This window comes from Camelus bactrianus, chromosome 13, assembly GCF_048773025.1.
Source record: "Camelus bactrianus isolate YW-2024 breed Bactrian camel chromosome 13, ASM4877302v1, whole genome shotgun sequence".
In the NCBI taxonomy this organism is placed as follows: domain Eukaryota; kingdom Metazoa; phylum Chordata; class Mammalia; order Artiodactyla; family Camelidae; genus Camelus; species Camelus bactrianus.
Genome location: NC_133551.1, coordinates 21,256,519 through 21,278,472, shown reverse-complemented (window position 1 = coordinate 21,278,472; position 21,954 = coordinate 21,256,519). Strand labels below are relative to the sequence as shown.

At 35.4% G+C, this 21,954-nt stretch overlaps 2 protein-coding genes across 28 annotated transcripts in view; one reads left to right on the top strand and one right to left on the bottom strand.

Annotated features, from left to right (window-relative positions):
- NEXN (nexilin F-actin binding protein) overlaps positions 1-9,377 on the top strand; it is a 41,098-nt gene extending 31,721 nt beyond the window's left edge. For 3 of the 5 annotated variants that reach the window (XM_074376186.1, XM_074376185.1, XM_074376183.1), the window contains 4 exons: positions 4,622-4,843; positions 7,869-8,054; positions 8,309-8,666; positions 8,762-9,377. In XM_074376186.1, the coding sequence (XP_074232287.1) occupies positions 4,622-4,843; positions 7,869-8,054; positions 8,309-8,666; positions 8,762-8,775 (780 nt within the window). In that variant the 3' untranslated portion in view covers positions 8,776-9,377. Of the gene's footprint in view, positions 1-4,621; positions 4,844-7,868; positions 8,055-8,308 lie in introns of all 5 variants that reach the window. The other 2 variants (XM_074376187.1, XM_074376184.1) reach the window with 1 other exon arrangement.
- A 408-nt stretch (positions 9,378-9,785) lies between these two features.
- Positions 9,786-21,954, bottom strand: part of FUBP1 (far upstream element binding protein 1) — a 31,846-nt gene continuing 19,677 nt past the window's right edge. For 5 of the 23 annotated variants that reach the window (XM_010963360.3, XM_074376172.1, XM_074376173.1 and 2 more), the window contains 4 exons: positions 21,097-21,171; positions 15,170-15,229; positions 14,944-15,089; positions 9,786-13,300 (listed from right to left, as the gene is read on the bottom strand). In XM_010963360.3, the coding sequence (XP_010961662.1) occupies positions 13,262-13,300; positions 14,944-15,089; positions 15,170-15,229; positions 21,097-21,171 (320 nt within the window). In that variant the 3' untranslated portion in view covers positions 9,786-13,261. Of the gene's footprint in view, positions 15,090-15,169; positions 15,230-21,096; positions 21,172-21,954 lie in introns of all 23 variants that reach the window. The other 18 variants (XM_074376174.1, XM_074376177.1, XM_074376178.1 and 15 more) reach the window with 10 other exon arrangements.

Sequence of the window (21,954 nt, the reverse complement as noted above, 5' to 3'; positions counted from 1 at the left end):
AAAAAACTACAGGAGTACCGTGGATACTCATAGGAACATCAGTTCGGCAAGTCTCTGAATCATTTCACGGGCACACCTCATTTTACTGTGCTTTACTTTATTGCACTTTGCAGATACTGTGTTTTTTTGCAAATTGGAGGTCTGCGGCACCCCGTGTGGAGTGCCTGTTGGTGCCATTCTTCCAGCAGCGTTTGTTCACTTTGAGTTTCTGTATCACATCTTGGTAATTCTTGCAAGATTTCAAACTTTTCCATTATTATTATATTTGTTACAGTGATCTGTGGTCAGTGATCTTTGATGTTACTATTGTAGTTGTTTCGGGGCACTAGGAACTGCGCCCGTATAAGATGGTGAACTTATTTGATGAATGTTGTATATGTTTTGACTGCTTCACCGATCGGCTGTTTGCTCATGTCTCTCCCTCTCCTCGGGCCTACCTGTTCCCTTACACAACAATATTGAAATTAGGCCAACTAAAGGCCTCTAGGTGTTCAAGTGAAAGGAAGAGTTGCATGTCTCTCACTTTAAATTAAAAGCTAGAAATGATTAAGCTTAGTGAGGAGGGCATGTTAAAAGCTGAGACTGGATGAAATCTAGGCCTCTTGTACCAGATGGGTAGCCAAGATGTGAATGCAAAGGACAAGTTCTTGAAGGAAATGAAAAGTGCTGCTCTAGTGAACACACAAATGTTAAGGAAGTTGGACAGCCTTAGTGCTGACGTGGAGAAAGTTTTAGTGGTCTGGATAGACCATCAAACCAGACACAACATTCCCTTAAGCCAAAGGCTAATCCAGAGCAAGGCCCTAACTCTTCAATTCTATGAAGGCTGAGAGGTGAAGAAGCTGCAGAAGACAAGTTTGAAGCTTGCAGAGGTTGGTTCATGAGGTTTAGGGAAGGAAGTCGTTGCCATAACATAGAAGTACAAGGTGAAGCAAGTGCTGATGTGGAAGCTGCAGCCAGTTCTCCAGAAGATCTAGCTGAGGTCCTCCATGAAGGTGACTACACTAAAGCAGATTGTCAATGTAGAGAAAATAGACTTGTATTGGATAAAGATGCCATCTAGGACTTTCATAGCTGGAGAGAAGTCAATGCCTGGCTTCAAAGCTGCAAAGGCCAGGCTGGGTCTCTTGTTAGGGGCTAATGCAGCTGGTGACTTCCAGTTAAAGCCAGTGCTCATTTACCATTCAGAAAATCCTAGGGCCCTTAAGAATTATGTTAAATCCACTCTGCCTGTGCTTTATAAATGGACCAACAAAGCTTAGATGATAGCATATCTGTTAACAATGTGCATTACGGAGTATTTAAAGCCTACTATTGAGACCTACTGCTCAAAAGGAAAAAAAGACCCCTTTCAAAATATTACTGCCCATTGACAGTCCACCTGGTCACCCAAGAGCTCTGATGGAGATGGCCAAGGAGATTCCTGTTGTTTTCACGCCTGCTAACACAGCCTCAGTTCTGCAGCCCATGGATCAAGGAGGGGTTTCGGCTTTCAAGTCTTATCACTGAAGAAATACATTTTGTAAGGCTATAGCTGCTATAGATAGTGATTCCTCTGATGGGTCTGGGCAAAATCAGTTGAAAACCTTCTGGAAAGGGTTCAGCTTTCTAGATGCCATTAAGAATACTGTGATTCACGGGAAGAGGTCAAAGTATGAACATTCACAGGAATCTGGGAAAAGTTGATTCCATCCCTCATGGATGACTTTGAGAGGTTCAAGACTTGAGTGGAAGTAACTGCAGATGTGGTAGAAATAGCGAGAGAACTAGAATTAAAAGTGGAGTCTGAAGGTGTGAATGGATTGCTGAGATCTCATGATAAAACTTTAATGGATGAGGAGTTGGTTCTTATGGATGAGCATAGAAAGTAGTTTCTTGATATAGAATCTACTCCTGGTGAAGGTGCTGTGGAGATTTTTGAAAGGACTACTAAGAATTTAGGATATTATATAAACTTAGTTGATAAGGCAGCAGCAGGATTTTAGACGATCGACCCCAATTTTGAAAGAAGTCCTGCTGTGGGTAAAATGCCATCAAACAGTATTGCAAACTACAGAGACCTCGTTCACAAAGGGAAGAGCCAATCGATGCAGCAAACTTCACTGTTGTCTTATTTTAAGAAATTACCACAGCCACCCCATCCTTCAGCAGTCACCACCCTGATCAGTGAGCAGCCTTTAACACTGAGGCAAGACCCTCCAATAGCAAAAAGATGACTCACTGAAGGTTCAGATGATGGTTAGCGTTTTTTTGCCACATTCTAAGGTTAAGGTGTGTACATTTTTTTACCCATAATGCTATTGCACATTTAATAGATTATTGTATAAACATAACTTTTATATGCACTGAGAAACCAAAATTTTCATGTGACTCACCTTATTGAGATATTTGCTTTATTGCCATGCTCTGGAACAAAACTTGCATTATCTCTGAGGTATGCCTGTATTTGACTAAATTATTCTAAGATAGAACTTTGATACTATTAAATATTTTAGTGTGTTTTTTCTAGTACTGAAATGAATTAAAAAATATATACATACACACACATACATACATATAGACTGTACAGGACTCACTTCAAGGGCATGCAACTTATGCCCTCACAGAACTCCATGCTCAGAAGGGCCACACTTAGGATTTAATGCTCTGAGGTTGTCTTTGAAATTTTAAGTTTATCTTTGAACTTACGTGTTGTAAGTGCAAGCTGATTGGACGGTGGGTCCTGCACAAGGATCTTGGAGCCTTGGCTTACCTACTCCTCCTGATGTCTCTTTGCCTCCCCGTGGTGGGCTCTTGGCAGCCTTCTTCCTACCTCCTGATGCCCCAAGACCCTGTCTAACTTTCTCCTTCCACCCCTGGTCACTGCTTACCTCATCTGCATCGCCGACCAGTTGTGTAGGCAGAAGAGGGGACAGAGAGGGAGGAGGTTGGCATTCCACCGTCACCCTAGGCCTTTGGCCAGGTAGGGGGCCCTAGCAACAGCACAGATGGCAGTGCTGGGGATGAGCGCACAGCCCTGCTACTTGGGGTAGGGGAGCAGTGGCTTTCCCAGCCTGGGACTGGTGGTGATATGGCATGTTTGGCAGGTAATTTGGTGGTAGCCTCTTCCCAGCTCCCGACCTGGGAACCTGTGAACTCCTTCACAGAGGTTGTGATCCCTTACGGGTGGTCCCCTTGGGTTGTCATGTGTTGGGGCAGTGGGACTCTAGGGGTATTTACTTCCTTGCCCAAGTCTACCAAGAGATTATAAATGCTAGATGAATATATGATTAATACAAAAATACAGTAAATACGCTGTAGGAAAATACTGCAAAGTCTAGCCTTAGGATTAAAAAATGTACCAGCATTTATTTTATAAAGGAAACTGAAGATGAATTGTCTGTCTAGAAAAACAAACTAAATTAGAATGTATTTGGATACACTATTGGGAAGTAATCTTATAAATGGCAGGGTGTAACCGTCTGACAGTCTGGTGGTATGGAGTGATTTACTCGACTATGAGAGTTTTCAAGCAAGTGGCATGCCAATTCCAACATGACCTAGACTGTAACTGATTAGTTCAATCATTCATTTTGATCAGAAGGATATGTGAACCATTGTAATATGATGTGGTATCACAACTTTGTTAGTTTCTGGTATCTTAGGAATTGCATTTTCACCCACATAAATCCCAAAGTGGAGGTAGTATAAAGTAATAAAAGTTCTTTTTTCCCTTAACTGAACCAAAAAATGCAGCCTGTCATACTATCCACTGTAACTCTCCGCCACCATTACCCCCGACACTTTTTTTTTTTCTCCTGTCTAGCATTCTGCATCTTCTCCAGGGAAAGTGTACCAGGAGCAACTACAATATTTTACCGCTCCTTTAGGGGACAGTGTAAGAAGTATACAGAAAACTAATAATAATAATTTGTGAAAAATCAAGGGAAAGGAACCTGAATAAAAAGCATTCAGGATAAAATGGTATAAAAGAATTGGAGCCCAATTTTGGTTGACTCCTTTTCTGTCTTTCTTGGAAGAATATACAATTGAGAGTACAAGTGATATGTAGCAAAATGTAGGGATTTTACCAGACTGTATGTGTAGAAATGCTTAATTCAGCTGAGTATTAAGAGTGATATTTAACTTTTGTCAACTACCATCAAATTAAAGACAGGAGGAATTTTAGAAATACTGTCTCTACGTAGACATAAAAAAAATCATGTCCAGTGGGCTAAGCGACTAGGGTAAAGGACACACAGCATCTGAGTCAGAACTAGAGCTGACTCCTAGTCCAGTGTTCTTTGAATTTTATTTCTTCACTTTCCCCTAAACAAAGGTCTTTCTACAATTCCTAGTGGTAGCTAATCTTGACATGCATATTTTAGTTTTAGCAGGTTATAATGGAATGTTAACTGGCGTTCTGAGCCATATTCACTAATGAAATAAATGAAGCAAGATGTAAAGTCTTAAATTTGTAGTACTACTTTTAATTAGTAAATTTAGGCACTGTGTTTAGGGAGAAAGTTACTTAACATTTAATTTTGACTTCAAATAAGAAATGGTGAACATTTTCTGGATGGTTTACTATACAAACTGATTTTCTGGTGTTTGATATATAAAAACCTTAATTTTTTTGAAGGAAGAGGAAGAAAGTGAAACCTTTGAACTGAGCAGGGAATATGAAGAATTAATCAAATTGAAAAGGAGTGGCTCTATTCAAGCTAAAAATCTAAAAAGCAAGTTTGAAAAAATTGGACAATTGTCTGAAAAAGAAATACAGAAAAAGGTAGAAGAAGAACGAGCAAAAAGAAGAGCGATTGACCTTGAAATTAAAGAGCGAGAAGCAGAAAACTTCCATGAGGTAAACTGTTTTATATTTAACATAGGTATAGTACAGTAATGATGATGAACTTAACAGAAATAACATTGACTTTGGAATAAGTGTTGGTACTTAAAATTAACCGTCAGTGTGTATAATGATCTGGGAACTAAACAGCAAAAGCACATTAAGATCTTGATGCTTTGAAAGATTTCCTTATTCTAGCATGGTTTCAAAAATGACTTTTATCAGAACTAAGCCTACAGTGAACATCAAATGGTTCGCTGTAGCAAAAATAGTTTGAAAGTATGGCACAAGTTTTACCTTGAATGAGTAGGACCAGTGTATATTCGACTTAAAATAAACTCCAGAGATTATTCATACCTACTTTCTTACTTAAAGATGAGACCAGTAAAACCTATGTAATCTGCTCAGAGTCATGCCAATAATTCAGTGGCAGAGCCTAAATCACAATTCAGGTGACAAGAATTTGAAGTACCCCCAGTGGGAAGGGGAGGTGTAGCTCAGTTGGTAGAGCTGCATGCTTAGCATGCACGAGGTTCAGGGTTCAAACCCCAGTACCTCCTCTAAAAATAATTAAATAAATGAACCTGATTACCTCCTCACCACCCTCCCATAAAGTATCTCCATATGTAGAATAAGGAGGCACTCACTAGATGTCCTGTAGTGTCCCTTCCAGCTTGGGGACTATTTCTGGTAATGAATGTTGGCTTAAATTAGGGTCTGGAAAACTTACTGTATCAGAATTGCCATTTTACATTTAACCTATAGTCTAAATAAAAATTTATTTTCATCAAATATTCAACTATTGGTGGGGGAGGGTATAGCTCAATGGTAGAGTGCATGCTTAGCATGCACAGGGTCCTGGGTTCAATCCCCAGAATCTCCTCCAAATAGAGATAAATGAATAAACCTACCTCTCCCTCATTAAAAAAAAAAAAAAATTCAACTATAAAACAGGCCTTGGGAAGGCCTTCAGAGACTGAATAAAAAGAATGACCAAAAAAAAAAAAAAAAGGATGACAAAATTATGGACAAATTCTCAGGACTATAAGCAACTCATTGAGACAAGTAGAGTACAAGAACAGCAAAAGACGATGATGAAGATGCAAGCACAGGCAAGATGGCCCACCTTAGATGCTATGTTAAGGAACTTTGTTTTATTGGGGTTCATTGAAGGGATTTTTAAAACATGGAGTGATATCGAATAGGCATCTTCATTGCTAGATCATGCTGAAGCTAAAGATGATTTTATATTAATGCACTGAAAAGTTATTTGAATGCCCACTATGAAAAGTTATATTAAATGCCCAGGGACTGTTCTGAACACTGGGACTACACTGGTGAAAAAACCTGCAGACCTTGTTGAGATGGTATTTAGAATCTAACAAGTGTGGGGACTATCAATGCCCTGTTAAGAACACACTTAGAAAACAAAAATCATTCTGTATATAGCATAACTCAATATATTCATTTCCAGGAAACACTTTTAACCTAACCTTTTTGGGGATTCAGGAAAAGGCAACTGTACTTAGTAACTGAAAAACTTCATAAACTTTTTCCTAGTTAGCTTATGAATTCAACTTACCAAATTTATTTTCTAAAGACAGGTTTGAGTAAGTTATGAATTTACACAAACTTCCATGCTAAAAGACAGAAGGTAAGTTATGAACTGGGAGGGATTCAGTCAGAATGTTATTGTACCTGCTGAAATAGCTCATCTTGAAGACTTATTTGGTAAGCAAATAACATTAAATGTTTAGTGTGAACAGAGGTCCATTTTTTTTTAAGCCTCAGACAATCCTGTTGAGATAAAACTGCAGTATTATCTCATGTATTTTTTAGCCTATCTTTTAAGTATAATAATTTAAAAAACACCATTGTCAATACCATTCACTGGCAATTGTTTATCAACTGAAGATAAGTAACGGCGCAAGTAATAGCATTTACCCGTTAGGTCTCTGGTTGTGTTTTATGTGCCAGCATTTTCCACTGTCAAATAAAAATTTGATTCAGAACCAGAAAAACTGTCCAGCTTACTCTTAACTCCTTCTGCATTCGTTGGAGCTGCAGTGTAATACCTCAAACTGATGTAAAACATTGATGAGCCAAGATTTTTCTTATATGGGCTATTATTTTACAGCTTGTTTTAAAAATTTCCTTTACTTATAGTTGGATGTGGTACACATAACCAATCTCCTCACAGTACTGTGAAACATAAATGGTGAGATTTCCGGGTAGACCTACGAGCGCCTAAATAGTTTGGAAACTGAGAATTAACTACAGCTAAAGTACTTTTGAAACCACGAATTAACTACCCACAAGACTACTGAAACTGCTCTCAGAGGCCAGTGACCTCATCACAAAGTTGGTTTTACAGACTATTTGACAGTTTAAACTCTGCTCTTAAATTACTCCCTTAATTATTTCCATGGCTTCCAAGTCTCACCCCTAACTAGATTGATTCAGAGCCATTCGTCACCTCAGTGATTTCCCCAAGTTCCAGCAATTGCATGTTTAACAGTTGTCTTCCTATGCTTTCTCTATGCTCTCTTCTCTGCCATTTGCCCATCAATAAATTATTTGTTGGATGGAATCCATGCAGTTATTAACAAAAAGAGGTGAAGGAAATCATGAAGTGGGAAACAACAAACTGCATTTCTGTATTATGTAGTACGGTGAAGAGCGATAAGGGAGACTTATGAGAAAGGACTATTTTAACAATTGTTAACAATTATATCCTCACTCTTTTCTGTTACTCAGTACTATCAACAAGCACTGAGATTTGGTTCTGCAAATAAATACACTGGGACTCCAGTGACAACCTGTGATCTTTATATTGGGAGAAAAGGATTCTAATTAAGAGACTGTTTCAGAAATGAAACTTGTGGGTAGTAAGAATCTCCATGTCTCAGTGTAGCACAAATATGCATTACAAACATGTTAATTATTTTGTGCCTATAAACGACATCTTCAGAACTATTAACATCTTAGTTCTTGCTGGTTTGTAGTAAACAATTCTTATTCTTGGCTCACTTTTGTAAAGGAAGAAGATGTAGATATCAAGCCGGCAAAAAAAAGTGAGGCTCCATTTACTCATAAAGTGAATATGAAAGCTAGATTTGAGCGAATGGCTAAGGCAAGAGAAGAAGAAGAACAAAGAAGAATTGAAGAACAAAAGTTACTACGCATGCAGTTTGAACAAAAGGAAATTGATGCAGCACTACAAAAGGTACCAGGCTTACATATCCTTATTTTCCAAAGGTGATCTTTTAAAAACCAAAGTTTTATGAAGGATTAAAAAAAAAGTTTTTTTAATAGCTTTCAATTCACTGGAATGTTTTATAAAATACTTTGTAGTAAGCACATTTACATGTTTACTTTGGGGGAAAATACATTTACCTCCAAAATTCTACTACTAAACCACTGTCCTGAAACTACTACTGTAGTATAAATGCCAACTTAAATACACTTATTTTAATATAGAAAAGAGAAGAAGAGGAAGAGGAAGAAGGTGGTACCATGAATGGCTCCACTATTGAAGATGAAGAGCAGACCAGATCAGGAGCTCCGTGGTTTAAGAAGCCTCTAAAAAACATATCAGTTGTAGACAGTGAGCCAGTTAGGTTTACTGTGAAAGTAACAGGAGAACCCAAACCAGAAATCACATGGTGGTTTGAAGGAGAAATACTGCAAGATGGAGAAGACTACCAATATATCGAAAGAGGAGAAACTCACTGCCTTTATTTACCGGAGACCTTCCCGGAGGACGAAGGGGAGTACATGTGTAAAGCGGTCAACAGCAGAGGCTCTGCAGCTAGTAGCTGTATTCTCACCATTGAAAGTAAGAATTAATCGCCCTCTGAATACAGAACTTTTATTTTATTTAAATTTGTTTTCCTTTGAAAAAAAAATCACTCTTCTTCTTCTCTTTTTTAGCTGACGACTACTAGGTCCCCTTCTCTCTCCCTGGAACTCTCTCTCTCTCTCCGACTTTCTTACATCCATCTTTTCTGTGGCGGGGCCAAAAAAAAGGAAACCAGAAGTGCCACTGTTTACTTCTTATTCCTTTCCCTAACAGTCTTCAAAACACAAGTTCATCTAAAGAATACCGTCTTCCTTGTCAAACGAGCACCAGATTCATCGCCATATTATGTAGTAGAAGTTCATGTGTAATTTAATGGGGGCAAAGTGGGGAATTTACTCAATTATTTTATCAACCTATTACAAAGGCTGTGTATTTCCCATGTTCACAGCAATTATGTTTTAAAAAATCATAAATAGAACACATTATTTTGCATGAGAGAATACTGTTCATGAGCTATTCACTTCTGAAATTAGTCTGAACTAGCTGAAACTTAATGAATTTGGAACCTATCAATTTGAATGGGCTTCTTCCCCCTCAGTAGTACATCATTTCGGTTGTTGTCATCTCAAAGACTTCCTGAAGCAGATACATTAAGGGGATAGAGGTGTCATTCCTCCCTCTGTGTGGAAAAAAACAAACAAAAAATAAAGACTTAAGAAACAATTGCCAGAGAAAATGTGATGGAAACCACTGCCTAATACACAGTTCTGAGTGTTGAGAATATTAAACATATACTTTTCAAAATGTGTGTAACATATATTCCAGCTCAGAAAGCAAACTGTTATGACCTTGCCTGAACAAATGATATTTTAATGAGAAAACTTTGTACTAATAGTTCATGCAGGAGAAAAAATTTCAACACAACTGAGGATTTCAAGAGCTAAGAGAAGTAGATTTAGGGGAAAATGGCACAATCTTCAATTTTAGGTTTTTAAAGTGAGTTTGTAAATAATCAGCTACCATGTTCTATTATCAAGTTGTTTTATATTTTAATTTTCTGGAAGACAATTTTATTTTACAATGTAAACCCATAATAAAATAACTTCTGTATTTTAAAAAAGTCTTTCAGTATTTTAGAAAAGAGACAAAACACTCTTATAATAGTCACCAATGTACATTTATTCTTTTTTTTTATTGAGGAAACCATAATCAATACAAAATTACAGCAAGCTTGTACCCTTTTACATACAATGGTATTAAAGCAAACTCTAAACCACAGTTTGTAAAGTATTCAATTTACCTCAAGTCCAAGCTGCATCTCCCTAAGACACTGTTCCCATCACAGTAGCCATTTTAAGCCAATCTTCTTTTTACACGGGTAGTTTCTGTAGAGAACACTTTTCTCAGGACGAAAATGCATTGAGCATGCATAAGAAAAAATATATATATGCGCAAATACATTTAAGAGTTTCTATAGGGGTATCACTGAAGAAAATAAAAACCTGGGATTTATTTGCTTTCTTAAAAGCACCAATTTATATAAAATCCCTCAAGTTTATACTGTGGCAAGAAAACTCAAGTGACTAAACAAAAAATAAGGTTATTTTTCAGAGTCAAAATTATCTTTAAGTATTGTTAAAATACATTTTAAAGTGAGGCAGCATTTTCAGAAAATAAAAAGACATCTTCATTAATTAGTAATTTCTACAACCTTATGCTAGACAAAAGGTAACTCTGCAGGTAGAAGTGGTTCTCCTGGCAGAGTATTCAAACAAATGTTACAGCTTCTGAATAAATTCCTATTTCCCTCTTAAGGTACTCTTTTACTCCTACCCAACCCCTCTCCTATGAATTAAGTACTAAAGTATTTGTCTAAGGATATATTTTATAATGTTTAAAAACAACTAGTATTAAATCACTAGTTTTAGTATTAAAATCATTTTCATTAATTAAAAATAAAAAGTATACTTCTCATTCTAAAACATCAAACCATAAGAATTCTAAGTATCACCACACTAAGTAAGATATCTTAAAAACAAAAACACATTGTCAAATTTAAGTGCTAAATAAAATAAATCAGTTCAATTTCAATCTAAACATTGTTTCTATCACTCCTAACATCCACTGCATTCAAATCAACTGGCTCACCTTTTCTGCTTTCCATTTATTTCAAGGTTAAGATTAGCGCCATTTAAAAAATGCTTGCAGTATCAGTGAAGGCTTATGGTAATGAATAAAAAAAAATTCTCATGATAGAAACATTGCCCCAATATTTACTAGCATTCATATGTATTTTTCTCTTTATAAAAATGCAAAAACTACAACTAACCAAAACTTGACAGGCTCTTAAGGTTCAAAGAGCTCCTTTATATTATCAATCTTAACATACCTATCATTGACTATTAAAACACACATACACACACACATAAATGTGGTGCAGTAACTACATTAACTTACAAAATTTAACAGTTCATGGAACATTTAAGAGCAAGTGAATAGCACTTTAAAATGAAAAGTGATCAAAAGCAGGTACATTACACCCTACACCATATTATGTATGGGAAAACATTTCATTTTTCTCAATTATGATTTGCCAATTTTACCTTCTACATTGAGCCCTTCTATGGTCCATGCTCATCGGCTCACCAATGGCATACACTCAAAGGATTCCTCTTTATGGGCAACTATCTCAGGACCTGATTTTATGAGCTATGATTTGGTGCTTGCAGCATCTTCAGCACTGTGTGTGAAAATGAAGGCAGTATTTTTGAATATTTTTCTTTGTTGTAGAGATAAGCAGGAGTTTTAAAAGGATCAGCACATTTTAGAAATCGAGTAAAAACAAAACTGGTATGATGCTGCTTTAATACATTCATCTTAACTCAAAATATGTACCAGTTAAAATCATCTATTAAGAACACACAAACATTTTAAACTGGCAAAAAAATAAAATAAATGCAGCGTCAGTTATTAAAGTATTATAAATCAGAAAAATATTGGTTGCTATACAGATTATGAAAGGTTATTTGCTATACAGTTAACATTTCACTGATGCACATGCCTTATCAAAACATACTGCCAGTATTCCTTATAATTTTTTCCTTTTTCAGTATATATATTAAAGTCATGAGAACTGAATTGTCTTAAAAAAAAAAAAAGTCATAACAAGATTCTAACCCATAATGTCCTTACTGAACTACTACAGTTCAAGAATAAGAAAAAAAATAAAGACTCCACAGTAGTGGAGGGCACAGTAAATGTCTCGTCAATCAAAGACAGACTGTGAAGGCTGTTGACGTTTCTGACCAAATGATTTCCTAAGTCTTGAAAACTATGTAACTGTCCTTTAATTTTTAACAATTCTTCTGTATTTGGGAAAAGATTATAAAAAGTTTGGATGTAGTTCAATTACAGCAGCAATCTACTCATCATCTCTTTGTTTTAATAAAAAAAAAAAGAAGAAAATAAAAAACATTACCCAGAAATGTAAACAGTTGTTTGAACAACTTACAGACTTTCCACTGAAATGGTAGCATAGAGAACAAAATACATTTTGGGGAAGCAGTAGCAGACTGCCTTTGAATACACAACCACAAAAACCTCACAGGGACAACATTAATGTACTGAAATATTTATTTATATATGTCCTTAGGTTGTGCTTACCTGTTGCTTTTTGCAGCAGAACCTAAGGTGGAAGGTCTGGGAAGGCACTGTGAAGTATAAATAATTGCACTGTTTGCAATTAATAAAGATTTTAAACCTTAAATGAATCAAAATCAACAGCCTCCAATTTGTGAGTTATGATACTGAATCCAACTAAACTATCTCTTTAATTAATAAATGCACCACTTTCCTAAAAGGTCATCTATAAAACAGTATTCATGCAAAATACTGAAATTGTTCACGTCAATACCCTACTCTTAAAGATAACAGATAACTAGCTCCTTAACTATTAAACTTCAAACTAGAACTACATATCCGTATCTACGTAAGGGTAAGGGAAGTCACTTTGGATACTATAAACAGTCAAAAAAACATTTCAAAATATCTATAATGAACCCTAAAGTAATCTCAACATTTATGTCCTTGTACATCTTTCTTTATAAAATATTAAGAACAACAAATGGTGCTCTCCACCAATGCAAGAGCTAGCATATATATTTAGGAAATGGTGTTAAAACTGCTACATTGCTTAATATTTGCAAACTGAAAACTGCTGTCTGATACATTTCAAGTCTTTCATATTAATATAAGATATGCATATTTTACACTGAAAAACAATATATTTTAGGAGCACCAATGAGTAAATACTAATCAACTTTGTCAATGATCAATTTTCTTTAGCTATAGCTAAAGCATATCAAAAATACTTACCCATTAAGCTCACTTTAAAAAAAATACAGACCTATGAATTATTCTATATTAAATTAAGAAGCAGTTATGGTTTTCCAGAATTATCAGCACTGTATTCCAACATAATATTCACACAAAGTATGGCATTTACATTATGTGGAACATTGACAAAAAGATACTGTTGCAGTTCATCAATTTGTCATTCTGATGTACTTACAGTGCAATGCTCCTTGAAGGAACACAATCAAGGATGATACACAGCACAGTCCTCCTCACCCCTACAGAGCTAGTTCTATACTGGCTGGATCAAACCTGCACTTCAACAGACAATGGCAAGACAGACTGTATTTGCATGTAGTCTAATATATTAATATGCAAAGAGCCAACAAATATGCAAAGAGTAAAACAATGGATTTCAACAAAATATCAGAACTTCAGCATGAGTGTTATAGAGCAATAAAATGATTTCAAGTACATAAAAAAATTAAGTTGATTCAATGATTGGACTTGTGCATTTACAAAACAAAGCTTATCTATACTGCAAAAAGAAAAAAAAAAGGAAAAAAAAGCTTGAACATTTTCATACCCCAATAATGTTTTCAATGGCAGATGCACTGTAGCTAGACTTTTGCATACTACTCACTTTTTCTACCCTAAATTTAGAAAGAAACACACTAATATTGTATACATTGAAAGAACTACTTTACATGAAAAAAACTTATCATAGACTACTCATATTCACTGTCTGAAAACTGTTTAAAATTAGTTATGCTGAAACAGTCTTGGAAATCAAGTAATTATCAGATTAAAAATAGAAAGGTTAACTGTTATAGCAGCAGTACAGGTCTCAAACAGTGGTCATGTATAAAAGGAAATTTCACTGTTAATGCAATGGAAGTATGCCAAAAGATCACTGTATACACATGCAGTTTTTAATCAAACAGAAGGAAAAAAAATGAAGATATCAGGATTACTTGTGCTGAAACAGCCAAATACAATAAATGGAAAAGATCCTCCAATCTACCACTATACTGCAAGGGGGAAAAAAACATGCCAGTGGTTTAAAAACTCAAATAATATTTCATGGGGAAAGCTTACATATTTGTGTATATGTATCTTAATTTATCATTGCTAAGAAATTACGAATCCTTTAAATACCCACATATCCAACTTACCGACACAGGAGGTTTCATATCATTTATTGTAAAGCACAAAACAGGCATTTTAAAAGTGAAAGTATACATTGAAAAAGTACATTTATATCACAAAGCATTGACCACATAATAGTTGCAAATACATTTGCTGGAATGTGTACATCTACACTAAATACTAAAAACAAACCAATTTTCATTTCTACACAGAAATATTAACCTCCTATCAGTAGTGATAGATATTTTGTACATTTTCAAAAAAAAAAAAAAAAAAAAAAAGAAAGAAAGGAAGAAAGAAAAAACACTATTTTAAAACCAAAAACAAAATTAAGATCTTCATCAAGCCGTCTGCATCCATATATTTAACAAAGGTTTTTTTCCCCCACACAATGAAGCAAATACTGTATTGTCCACTTCTTATTATTGGCCCTGTGCAGAAGAGATACATAAGAAATACACAAAAAGTTAAAGAAAATCCTTTAAACGGAGCTAACTCAGGAGTGAGTCCTTTAAGAAAGAAAAACTGGTTAATATAAATGGTGGTGGCTTCTTGCATGATTTGCAAATCCCTGGGGGAAAAAAATTTATTTTTAAAATCAAAGGCATTATAGAAATATTCAGCACTCAGATGCCAGAAAGCATTATAAAAAAACAAACCAAAAAACCCAGAACAATATACCATACAATACTTCATTTAGTTATACTTTGCCAGATAAAAATTTTAAAAGGCAAACATAATCCCAGACAACAGTAAACATGCAGAGAACATGACTGGAGATGAAATCAGCACATCGGCAAGTTTACTGTACCTGAGGAGCTGGAGGATGCTGCGGCATTCCCTGGGGACTTGTCTGGGCATAGTAGGCTGCTTGCTGTCTATAGTACTCAGCCCAGGCTGCACTATAATCGGGCTGACCACCTGGTGGAGCACCAGTAGGAGCAGGAACTGCCTGACCTTTGAGAAAACAGAACAACTTTGTTGCTGTAACCGCAATTAAAAGCCTCAAAGAATCTCGTTTCTAATAAAAACAATACCTTGCTTCTTGTAATATTCCTCCCAAGCCTTTGAATAATCTTGTGTCTGCCCTTGTTGACCTAAAAAAAACCCCCTAAATTTTAATACAAAATTATATCCACTGTTAAGTACAGGTTATAAAGACAAAAGCACAGAGGGTCAGGATTGCTCTTGTTTTATTTTAAATATTCATTAGTGTCAGAAAACTAATTAAAAAAAAAATCCGAATGCTCTTTATTTTCGTTTTGCCTTATACTAATCATAACTTTTAGTTCTAGAGCATCATGAGTAATAAAAACACCCCCCCCCCCCAGTTTTAACTAAGAAAGGTAAACATTTAGGCATAATCTTGATTCAATTACAGAATTTATAAAGTACTAATTTCTAAACTGAGTCTGGAAAGTACGTCAAGAAGTCTATGGTTGCCCCATGGTGATGCTGGGGAGAATGGATGGACTATTTTTTGTGGTCTTCTTATCCATTTGGATTTGTTACACTACAAGTTTTAAATAAAATGCTAATCTTCAACTGAGAAAAAGGAAAAGAACATTTTTGAGAAATAAAAAACCCACTTAAAAGCTATTACTTAAAGACTATTAATTAAGATCTGGCCAAGAGTTTTGTTTCCTGATTAACCTACAAACCATGTGCACAAATACTAATCTTTAAGATATCTTTTAATAACATTTAAAATCTTAGTATGATGTCCCCAAATTACAATTTTATTAAAAATAACCTGATGATGAATATCAATAATAATTACTACTGAAGAGGTTCTAAGTAACAAGATCAATGAAACACAAAACTCAACAGCTTTTACAACCAGTTCTCCTAGGCGACTTTCCTGAATTAAGAAACTAAAGAGGCATAATCAAATGCAGTGAACCTTGGATGAGCTCTAGATTAAAACCAATAAAAAAAAACCCCTTCCCCAACAGCTACGAAAGATATTTTTTTCTGACAACCAAGGAAATTTAAATATGTTGATATTACTGAAATTATTTACAGCAAATATTTTGCAACTTACTTTGAAATGGCTCAGGCACAGGAAAAAAAGGCACAAAGTACATATAACAAACTTAAAAAAAAATGGTGATTTTGGGTAGAAAACATGAGTATGAGTGTTTGCTGTACTATTTTCCCGACTTTCTGAAGGTATAAAAAATTGGTAAGTTGATGAGAAAGAGGACATGTGTTTTCCTATTTAGCTCCTATATTCAAAGAGAATTTTATTTAGTCTATAATTCATTTGGCTTTATGAAATTACAGCCAGACAAAAAAATACTGGCAGAAAGCTGTCTTATGTTAGATGTTGTCTATCACAATAACAAAACTGGTCAAGGAAAAAAAGCAAATGAGTAAATAAGAATTTGAGATTTACCACTAACTTTACAAATGCAAGAAACTCCCTCTAATTCTATGAGCAACAGCAGAAATCCCACACACTTATAAACAAAATTCTCTTATTTTTATTTTCATTTTCCATAACTCTTCTCAAAGAGGAAGTGAGTTTAACATTTTGATTGTATGAGGAGACACAAGTCAAATAAATCTGAAACCAGTTTCAGATTTAGACAACTGCCAAATATCCAGGTCCCAATAGTAATGAAACCACACACAGTTTTCTTATAAAATGCACACTTGAAAACTCATTGACTTGAGGCCAAACTTAAGACAGCAACAATTTCCACTTCAGGTTTACAAACAGACTCTCATTGTTAAGAGATACTGATATTTTAGAGATAAAAATAACAGTATCAGGGACACATCAAGAAAATTTGTCAAACTCAAATGCTCATTCCAAAAACAGCCCCCTGAACTCAAACATCCCTGTAGAAAGCTGCAAGTAAACATGTCGGACTCCAAGAAAAATAAACTCAGTTAAGTAAGTCATCAACCCATCAACACTTGACATTCCAATCTTGAAAGCATCCAAAGAAAAACTCACTCCACTTCTCTTATCTAAAGGGCAAATGTGACTCATTCCGTCCAGCTGAAAGCAGGGGAAGAACTCTTCCTATCTCATCTATTTACGAGTTGGCTCTTCCCCTAGCCTCTTGCCCTTTATAAAGGCATGTCCTTAACTTGCTCCCTTTATTCTTCTCAGTTCAGAAAGTGTTTTGATGTGAGACAGTTTATACTTTAGTAGAATATTACTTAATACTTTCATATAGCTTTACAGCATATTAAGTCTTTTAAGTAAGACTAATTAAGTCTTACTTTAATTTCATCGCATTCAAGAGATAAGACTTGCCCTAGAGTTTATGTGCAACATTCTACTTCAGCCCAAAAGACAGCTTTCTCTTGAATAGATTTCACCCTCAGTTGTCTTTCCATACACCTGCATCTTTCCCGCAACCACTCTCTTGGCTCTTTTAAGCTTAAGGTATCATATGCTAAGGGTTCAGGGTTCACTACATCAGTGCTTAACATTATAGGGGCCTCCCGCAAGTCAAACTTAACCCAAAATGCCTTCACTTACTCTCTTCCAAACAGAAATTGCCTGTCTTTATTCTGAAACCCTATTTCTCTTTAGGGTGTTTATTTATTACAAAAGTTCCCTTCATCCTAGCTTCAAAAACACCCACATCCAAATTGCTGCCATTCCTTATGTGACAAAAATATGAAATTTCTTCTTTAACCCTCTAGAATCTCATCTTTAACAATCTCTCCCCCTAAGTTCTCTCTTTGTGTTAATCATAGACAATTCAGAACTGTTTCAGAAAACAAAATTAATTCAATGCAGGTTTATTTACTAATAAAGCAAACTAACAAATTTATAGTGTGATTGGGGATTTTTCTGTTCTTAACAGAAAAAGCTGAAATTAGGCTTCAAAAGCTGAGACAGTCTTCCTAGTTTGATGAAGAGGACACTGGATTGGAAATCAGGCATCCAGAGTCCTAGGAAATCCCACCTCTGCCCCCTGGAAGAGCAAAACTCAATCTCTCCAAATAAAGGAGTTTGACTTGGAGATAAAGATCTTCATCTTTCCCTTATAATATATTTTATTACCCCCTTCTTTCCTTCCATTTAAAAAGCTCAAAAACTGAATTGATTAGTTTTATCCTTTAAGGTCTCTTATTTGTAGTTATCCTAAAAAGATCTTAAGGACTAGTAATGCACCTAGAAAAAAAAATCACAATAGTTAAGCAACCAATCATTAAAAACAACAACAACAACAAAAAACTTACAGAAAAAAAAAAAAAAAAGGACCTTGTAGGTATCATTTAAAGACCTGACAACCTAACATTTAGGATTTACATATAAGGGGGAATCAACCAATTCACTTTGCTCATAAAACAGCTGATCATTGCAGTCCTACAGAAAAACATACAACTGAAAAGAAGGTGGGGGGTTAAGGAAGATCTTCAAGATTAGATGGTGTTATCTAATTAAATTATTTCTTTACCACTTTTCTCCACAAAGGATTAAAGACAGTCCAGCATATTAGTACTTAAATTAGAATTTTACATAGTAGTAGTCAGCAGGAAAAAGGAAGAAAATGAAAAACTCTAAAACAAGGTGAAATGTCTACTCTGTAAAAATCTAAATGGTTAGACCTTGTAGATTATATTCAACATACCCACTCATTCTGGGCAGGTAAAATGTAAAAAGGCTAAATAGTATACTTATTAAATACCTAAGTCTACCAATAGGCCTTTGTTTTCACCCAGTTTTAGTAACAATGTAGGGAACAGCTAAAACATACTACCTATTGTGAAAATACAAGCTGGATCTATTGATTTTTAACCTCAACATGCTCAAATCTTTAAAACGGTGATGCTACGTCACCATAAGAGCTAAGGTTATGACCACTATGTCGTCAAGGAATGATTAATAGCGTTCCCAAAGTTCTTCTCAAAAGTATCCCAATTTGGGCAATAAATTATGTGATCATCCTAATTAGAGTACACTGTTGGAGGTTAAAGTTTTTTAAAAGTTTCTTTATGTAGAATTTTAGCCTTTGTAGACCTGCCCAAGATAAACTGGGTCACAAAAACATAAATTAATGAATCTCTTACAACCTTAGAAGTTAACATGCAGCATGACTTTCCTGTAGTCATTCTAACAGGAAAAATTATTTTTCTTTTTTTAAATATCACCAGCTGTGTAAAACATCCTTATCACTAGGTATACATCCTTTTACACAAAGAAGATTAGTATAATCACGACTGTGGAAATTTTTCTTTCTGTGGAAAATGACATTCTTTGGCAAAGAAAATGGTGAAATTTACATTGAGAATCACAAGTAGACTGTATTTTATGACAAAACTCTATCATCTATAGGTACTTTTTGTATCAGTGAACAAAGGTCAAGTTTATCTGTTTAGCTTTTGTTTGTGGTAAGTGGCTATGGTGTTAAGTGTTAATTTTAAATGACTAAGAGAAAATAAGCATCTGAAAAAAAACTGATTTGTTTGGCAGTATAACATCAGGTTCAAAATGGTCCCTGAAAGATGCAAATTTAGGAGACAGTCTTGGGACTTAGAACTTCTAAGAATTCAAAGTCTGGTTCCATGACTTCGTAGTTGTTAGGACTTGTTTTCCAATCTGTACATGTAAGTGTCAGTGAACAGACAGTACCCCACCCTTTGTCCACTGTTCTTTTCTGCAGTTCCAGTTAGCTATGGTCAACCGTGGTCTGAAAATATTACAAGGAAAATTCCAGAAATAAACAATTCATTAAGTTTAAATTGCACGCTACCCTGAGTACCATGATGGAATCTCATGCTGTCCCTTTGTAGAGCATATGCTACCCATTAAGTCACTCAGTAGCCACTCAGGCCACCTTGATTATAAGATCCACTGTTGTGGTACTGCAGTATTTGTGTGTTCATTATCTTACTCAATAATGACCCCAAAGTGAAAGAGTACTGATGCTGGCAATTTGGATATACCAAAGAAAAAGCCTTTTCCCTTAAGTGAAAAGGTAAAAATTCGTTGACTTAGTAAGAAAAAAAATTGTATGCTGAGGTTCTAAGATCTACAGGAAGAACAAATCTATGATATTGTGAAAGAAGAGAAAGAACTTCATGCTAGTTTTGCTGTAACATCTCAAAACAGAAGTCATGGCCATAGTGCATGATTAGTTAAGATGGAAAAGCATTAAATCTGTACAACATATTTTGAGACATTACATATCACATTCATGTAACTTTCATTACCCTATATTGTTATAACTGTTCTGCTTTATTAATACTGTTGTTACTTTCTTAATAAGCCTAAATACTGAACTTTGTGATAGGTACATAAGTATAGGAAAAAGCACGGGGTATGTAAGGTTCAGTACTACCCGCAGTTTCAGGCACCCACCTGGGGGGTTCTGGGACCTATCCCCCATGGATAAGGGGGGACCACAGTACAGTTCTTTTCATTCACAGCTGTTTGGAGTAATGTATTTGTAAAGTGCTTGATTAACAACTGCACTCCATTAGAATACAATGAGCAGAAGGACAGGGCTCTTAGTGTTATGCCCACAATCACATTCTCAGTATCTATTCCTATGCTTTGGCATGTAGTATATGCTCTACAGTTATTGAATGAAAACAGCCCTTTTAGGTGATTGTTCTTCCTTTTTCATATATGCAAATGTTATTTAAGTAATTAACTTTCTCTGTCACTGTAGGTTATTTCTTACCTGCTTATTTTGCAGCAAAAGAGTATCACACACAACTAATTTTTGCTTGATGCTCTATAATTTTACCTATGCTATTTAGGTTATTAACATATGTAACAATCTTTGACAAAAGTAGAGGTAACACTCAATATCCTATGTGCCAGTGGGGAAACTTTAAGCTTCATTAGTAAGTGGTTGATAAATGCATTTAGCAATAAAATAAAAGCATGATACAAACATGCTTTTTATCAAAATCTTCAACCTTTTAGTGCAATAGTTACTAAATGTTTCAATTTAATTAAATGTACAAACAAAGAAACAGAACATACCCATTTTCTTGTAGTACTCTTCCCAAGCCTTAGTATAATCAACCTGTCCGGCTGGAGCTGGATTCTGCTGATCTCCTTATTCAAAAGAAAAGCATTAAAAAAAAATAAGATTAAGGTTTTCAAAAAGCAAGTTGACCCTTTCCTTCCATGTTTTTGTGTGGAGCAGTTTGGAGTGGCCTGCCATGGGGAGGGAGGGTAGGAGGGAGGTGTTGTGTGATAGTGGCATCCCTGCAGGTGCCAAAGATACAGGACGCTGGAGGCAGAGATGGTGGACAGAGAAGGTCTATGTATTTAGAAGAGCAGTTACATTGCACATCTAAGTAAATTCACTGGTCAAATACGAAAACACACTGAGGATACCAGCTCTTTCATCATGTATAGGCATGGAAACGGGAAAAGCTAGAAAGCACCTTGAAGTCTTGGAATAGAATTGCAAGTGGTATGAATATACTTTAAAAAATATATACACATATAGATACTTGTGTTTTTTTTACACGTGTGTATGTAGGTATGCATATATGTAAACTCATTTCCTAGCTCTGTATGCTGAAAGGAGAGAGCAGTAACACCTCAGTAGTAATGAACAATATTCTGGTTTCTAAATATCATCATCTACTAAAAGGAATTAGAGCTCCTTAGAAAAATGGCTGATTCTAGGGCTGGAGCCCAGAAAGCACAAAATAAGCTTCTTATTGTGTGAAAGTAAGAAAGTGCTTTAAGAATGACAGATCTGTCAAAGGATACAGCAGCCATCATGAAGGTACTCCTGATTGGCCAAATCTATGGACAACATGGTTAAGTTTAAAATACAACCTACTGAATAAAACAGTAATCCCCACTGACATAAAGCAATAAACA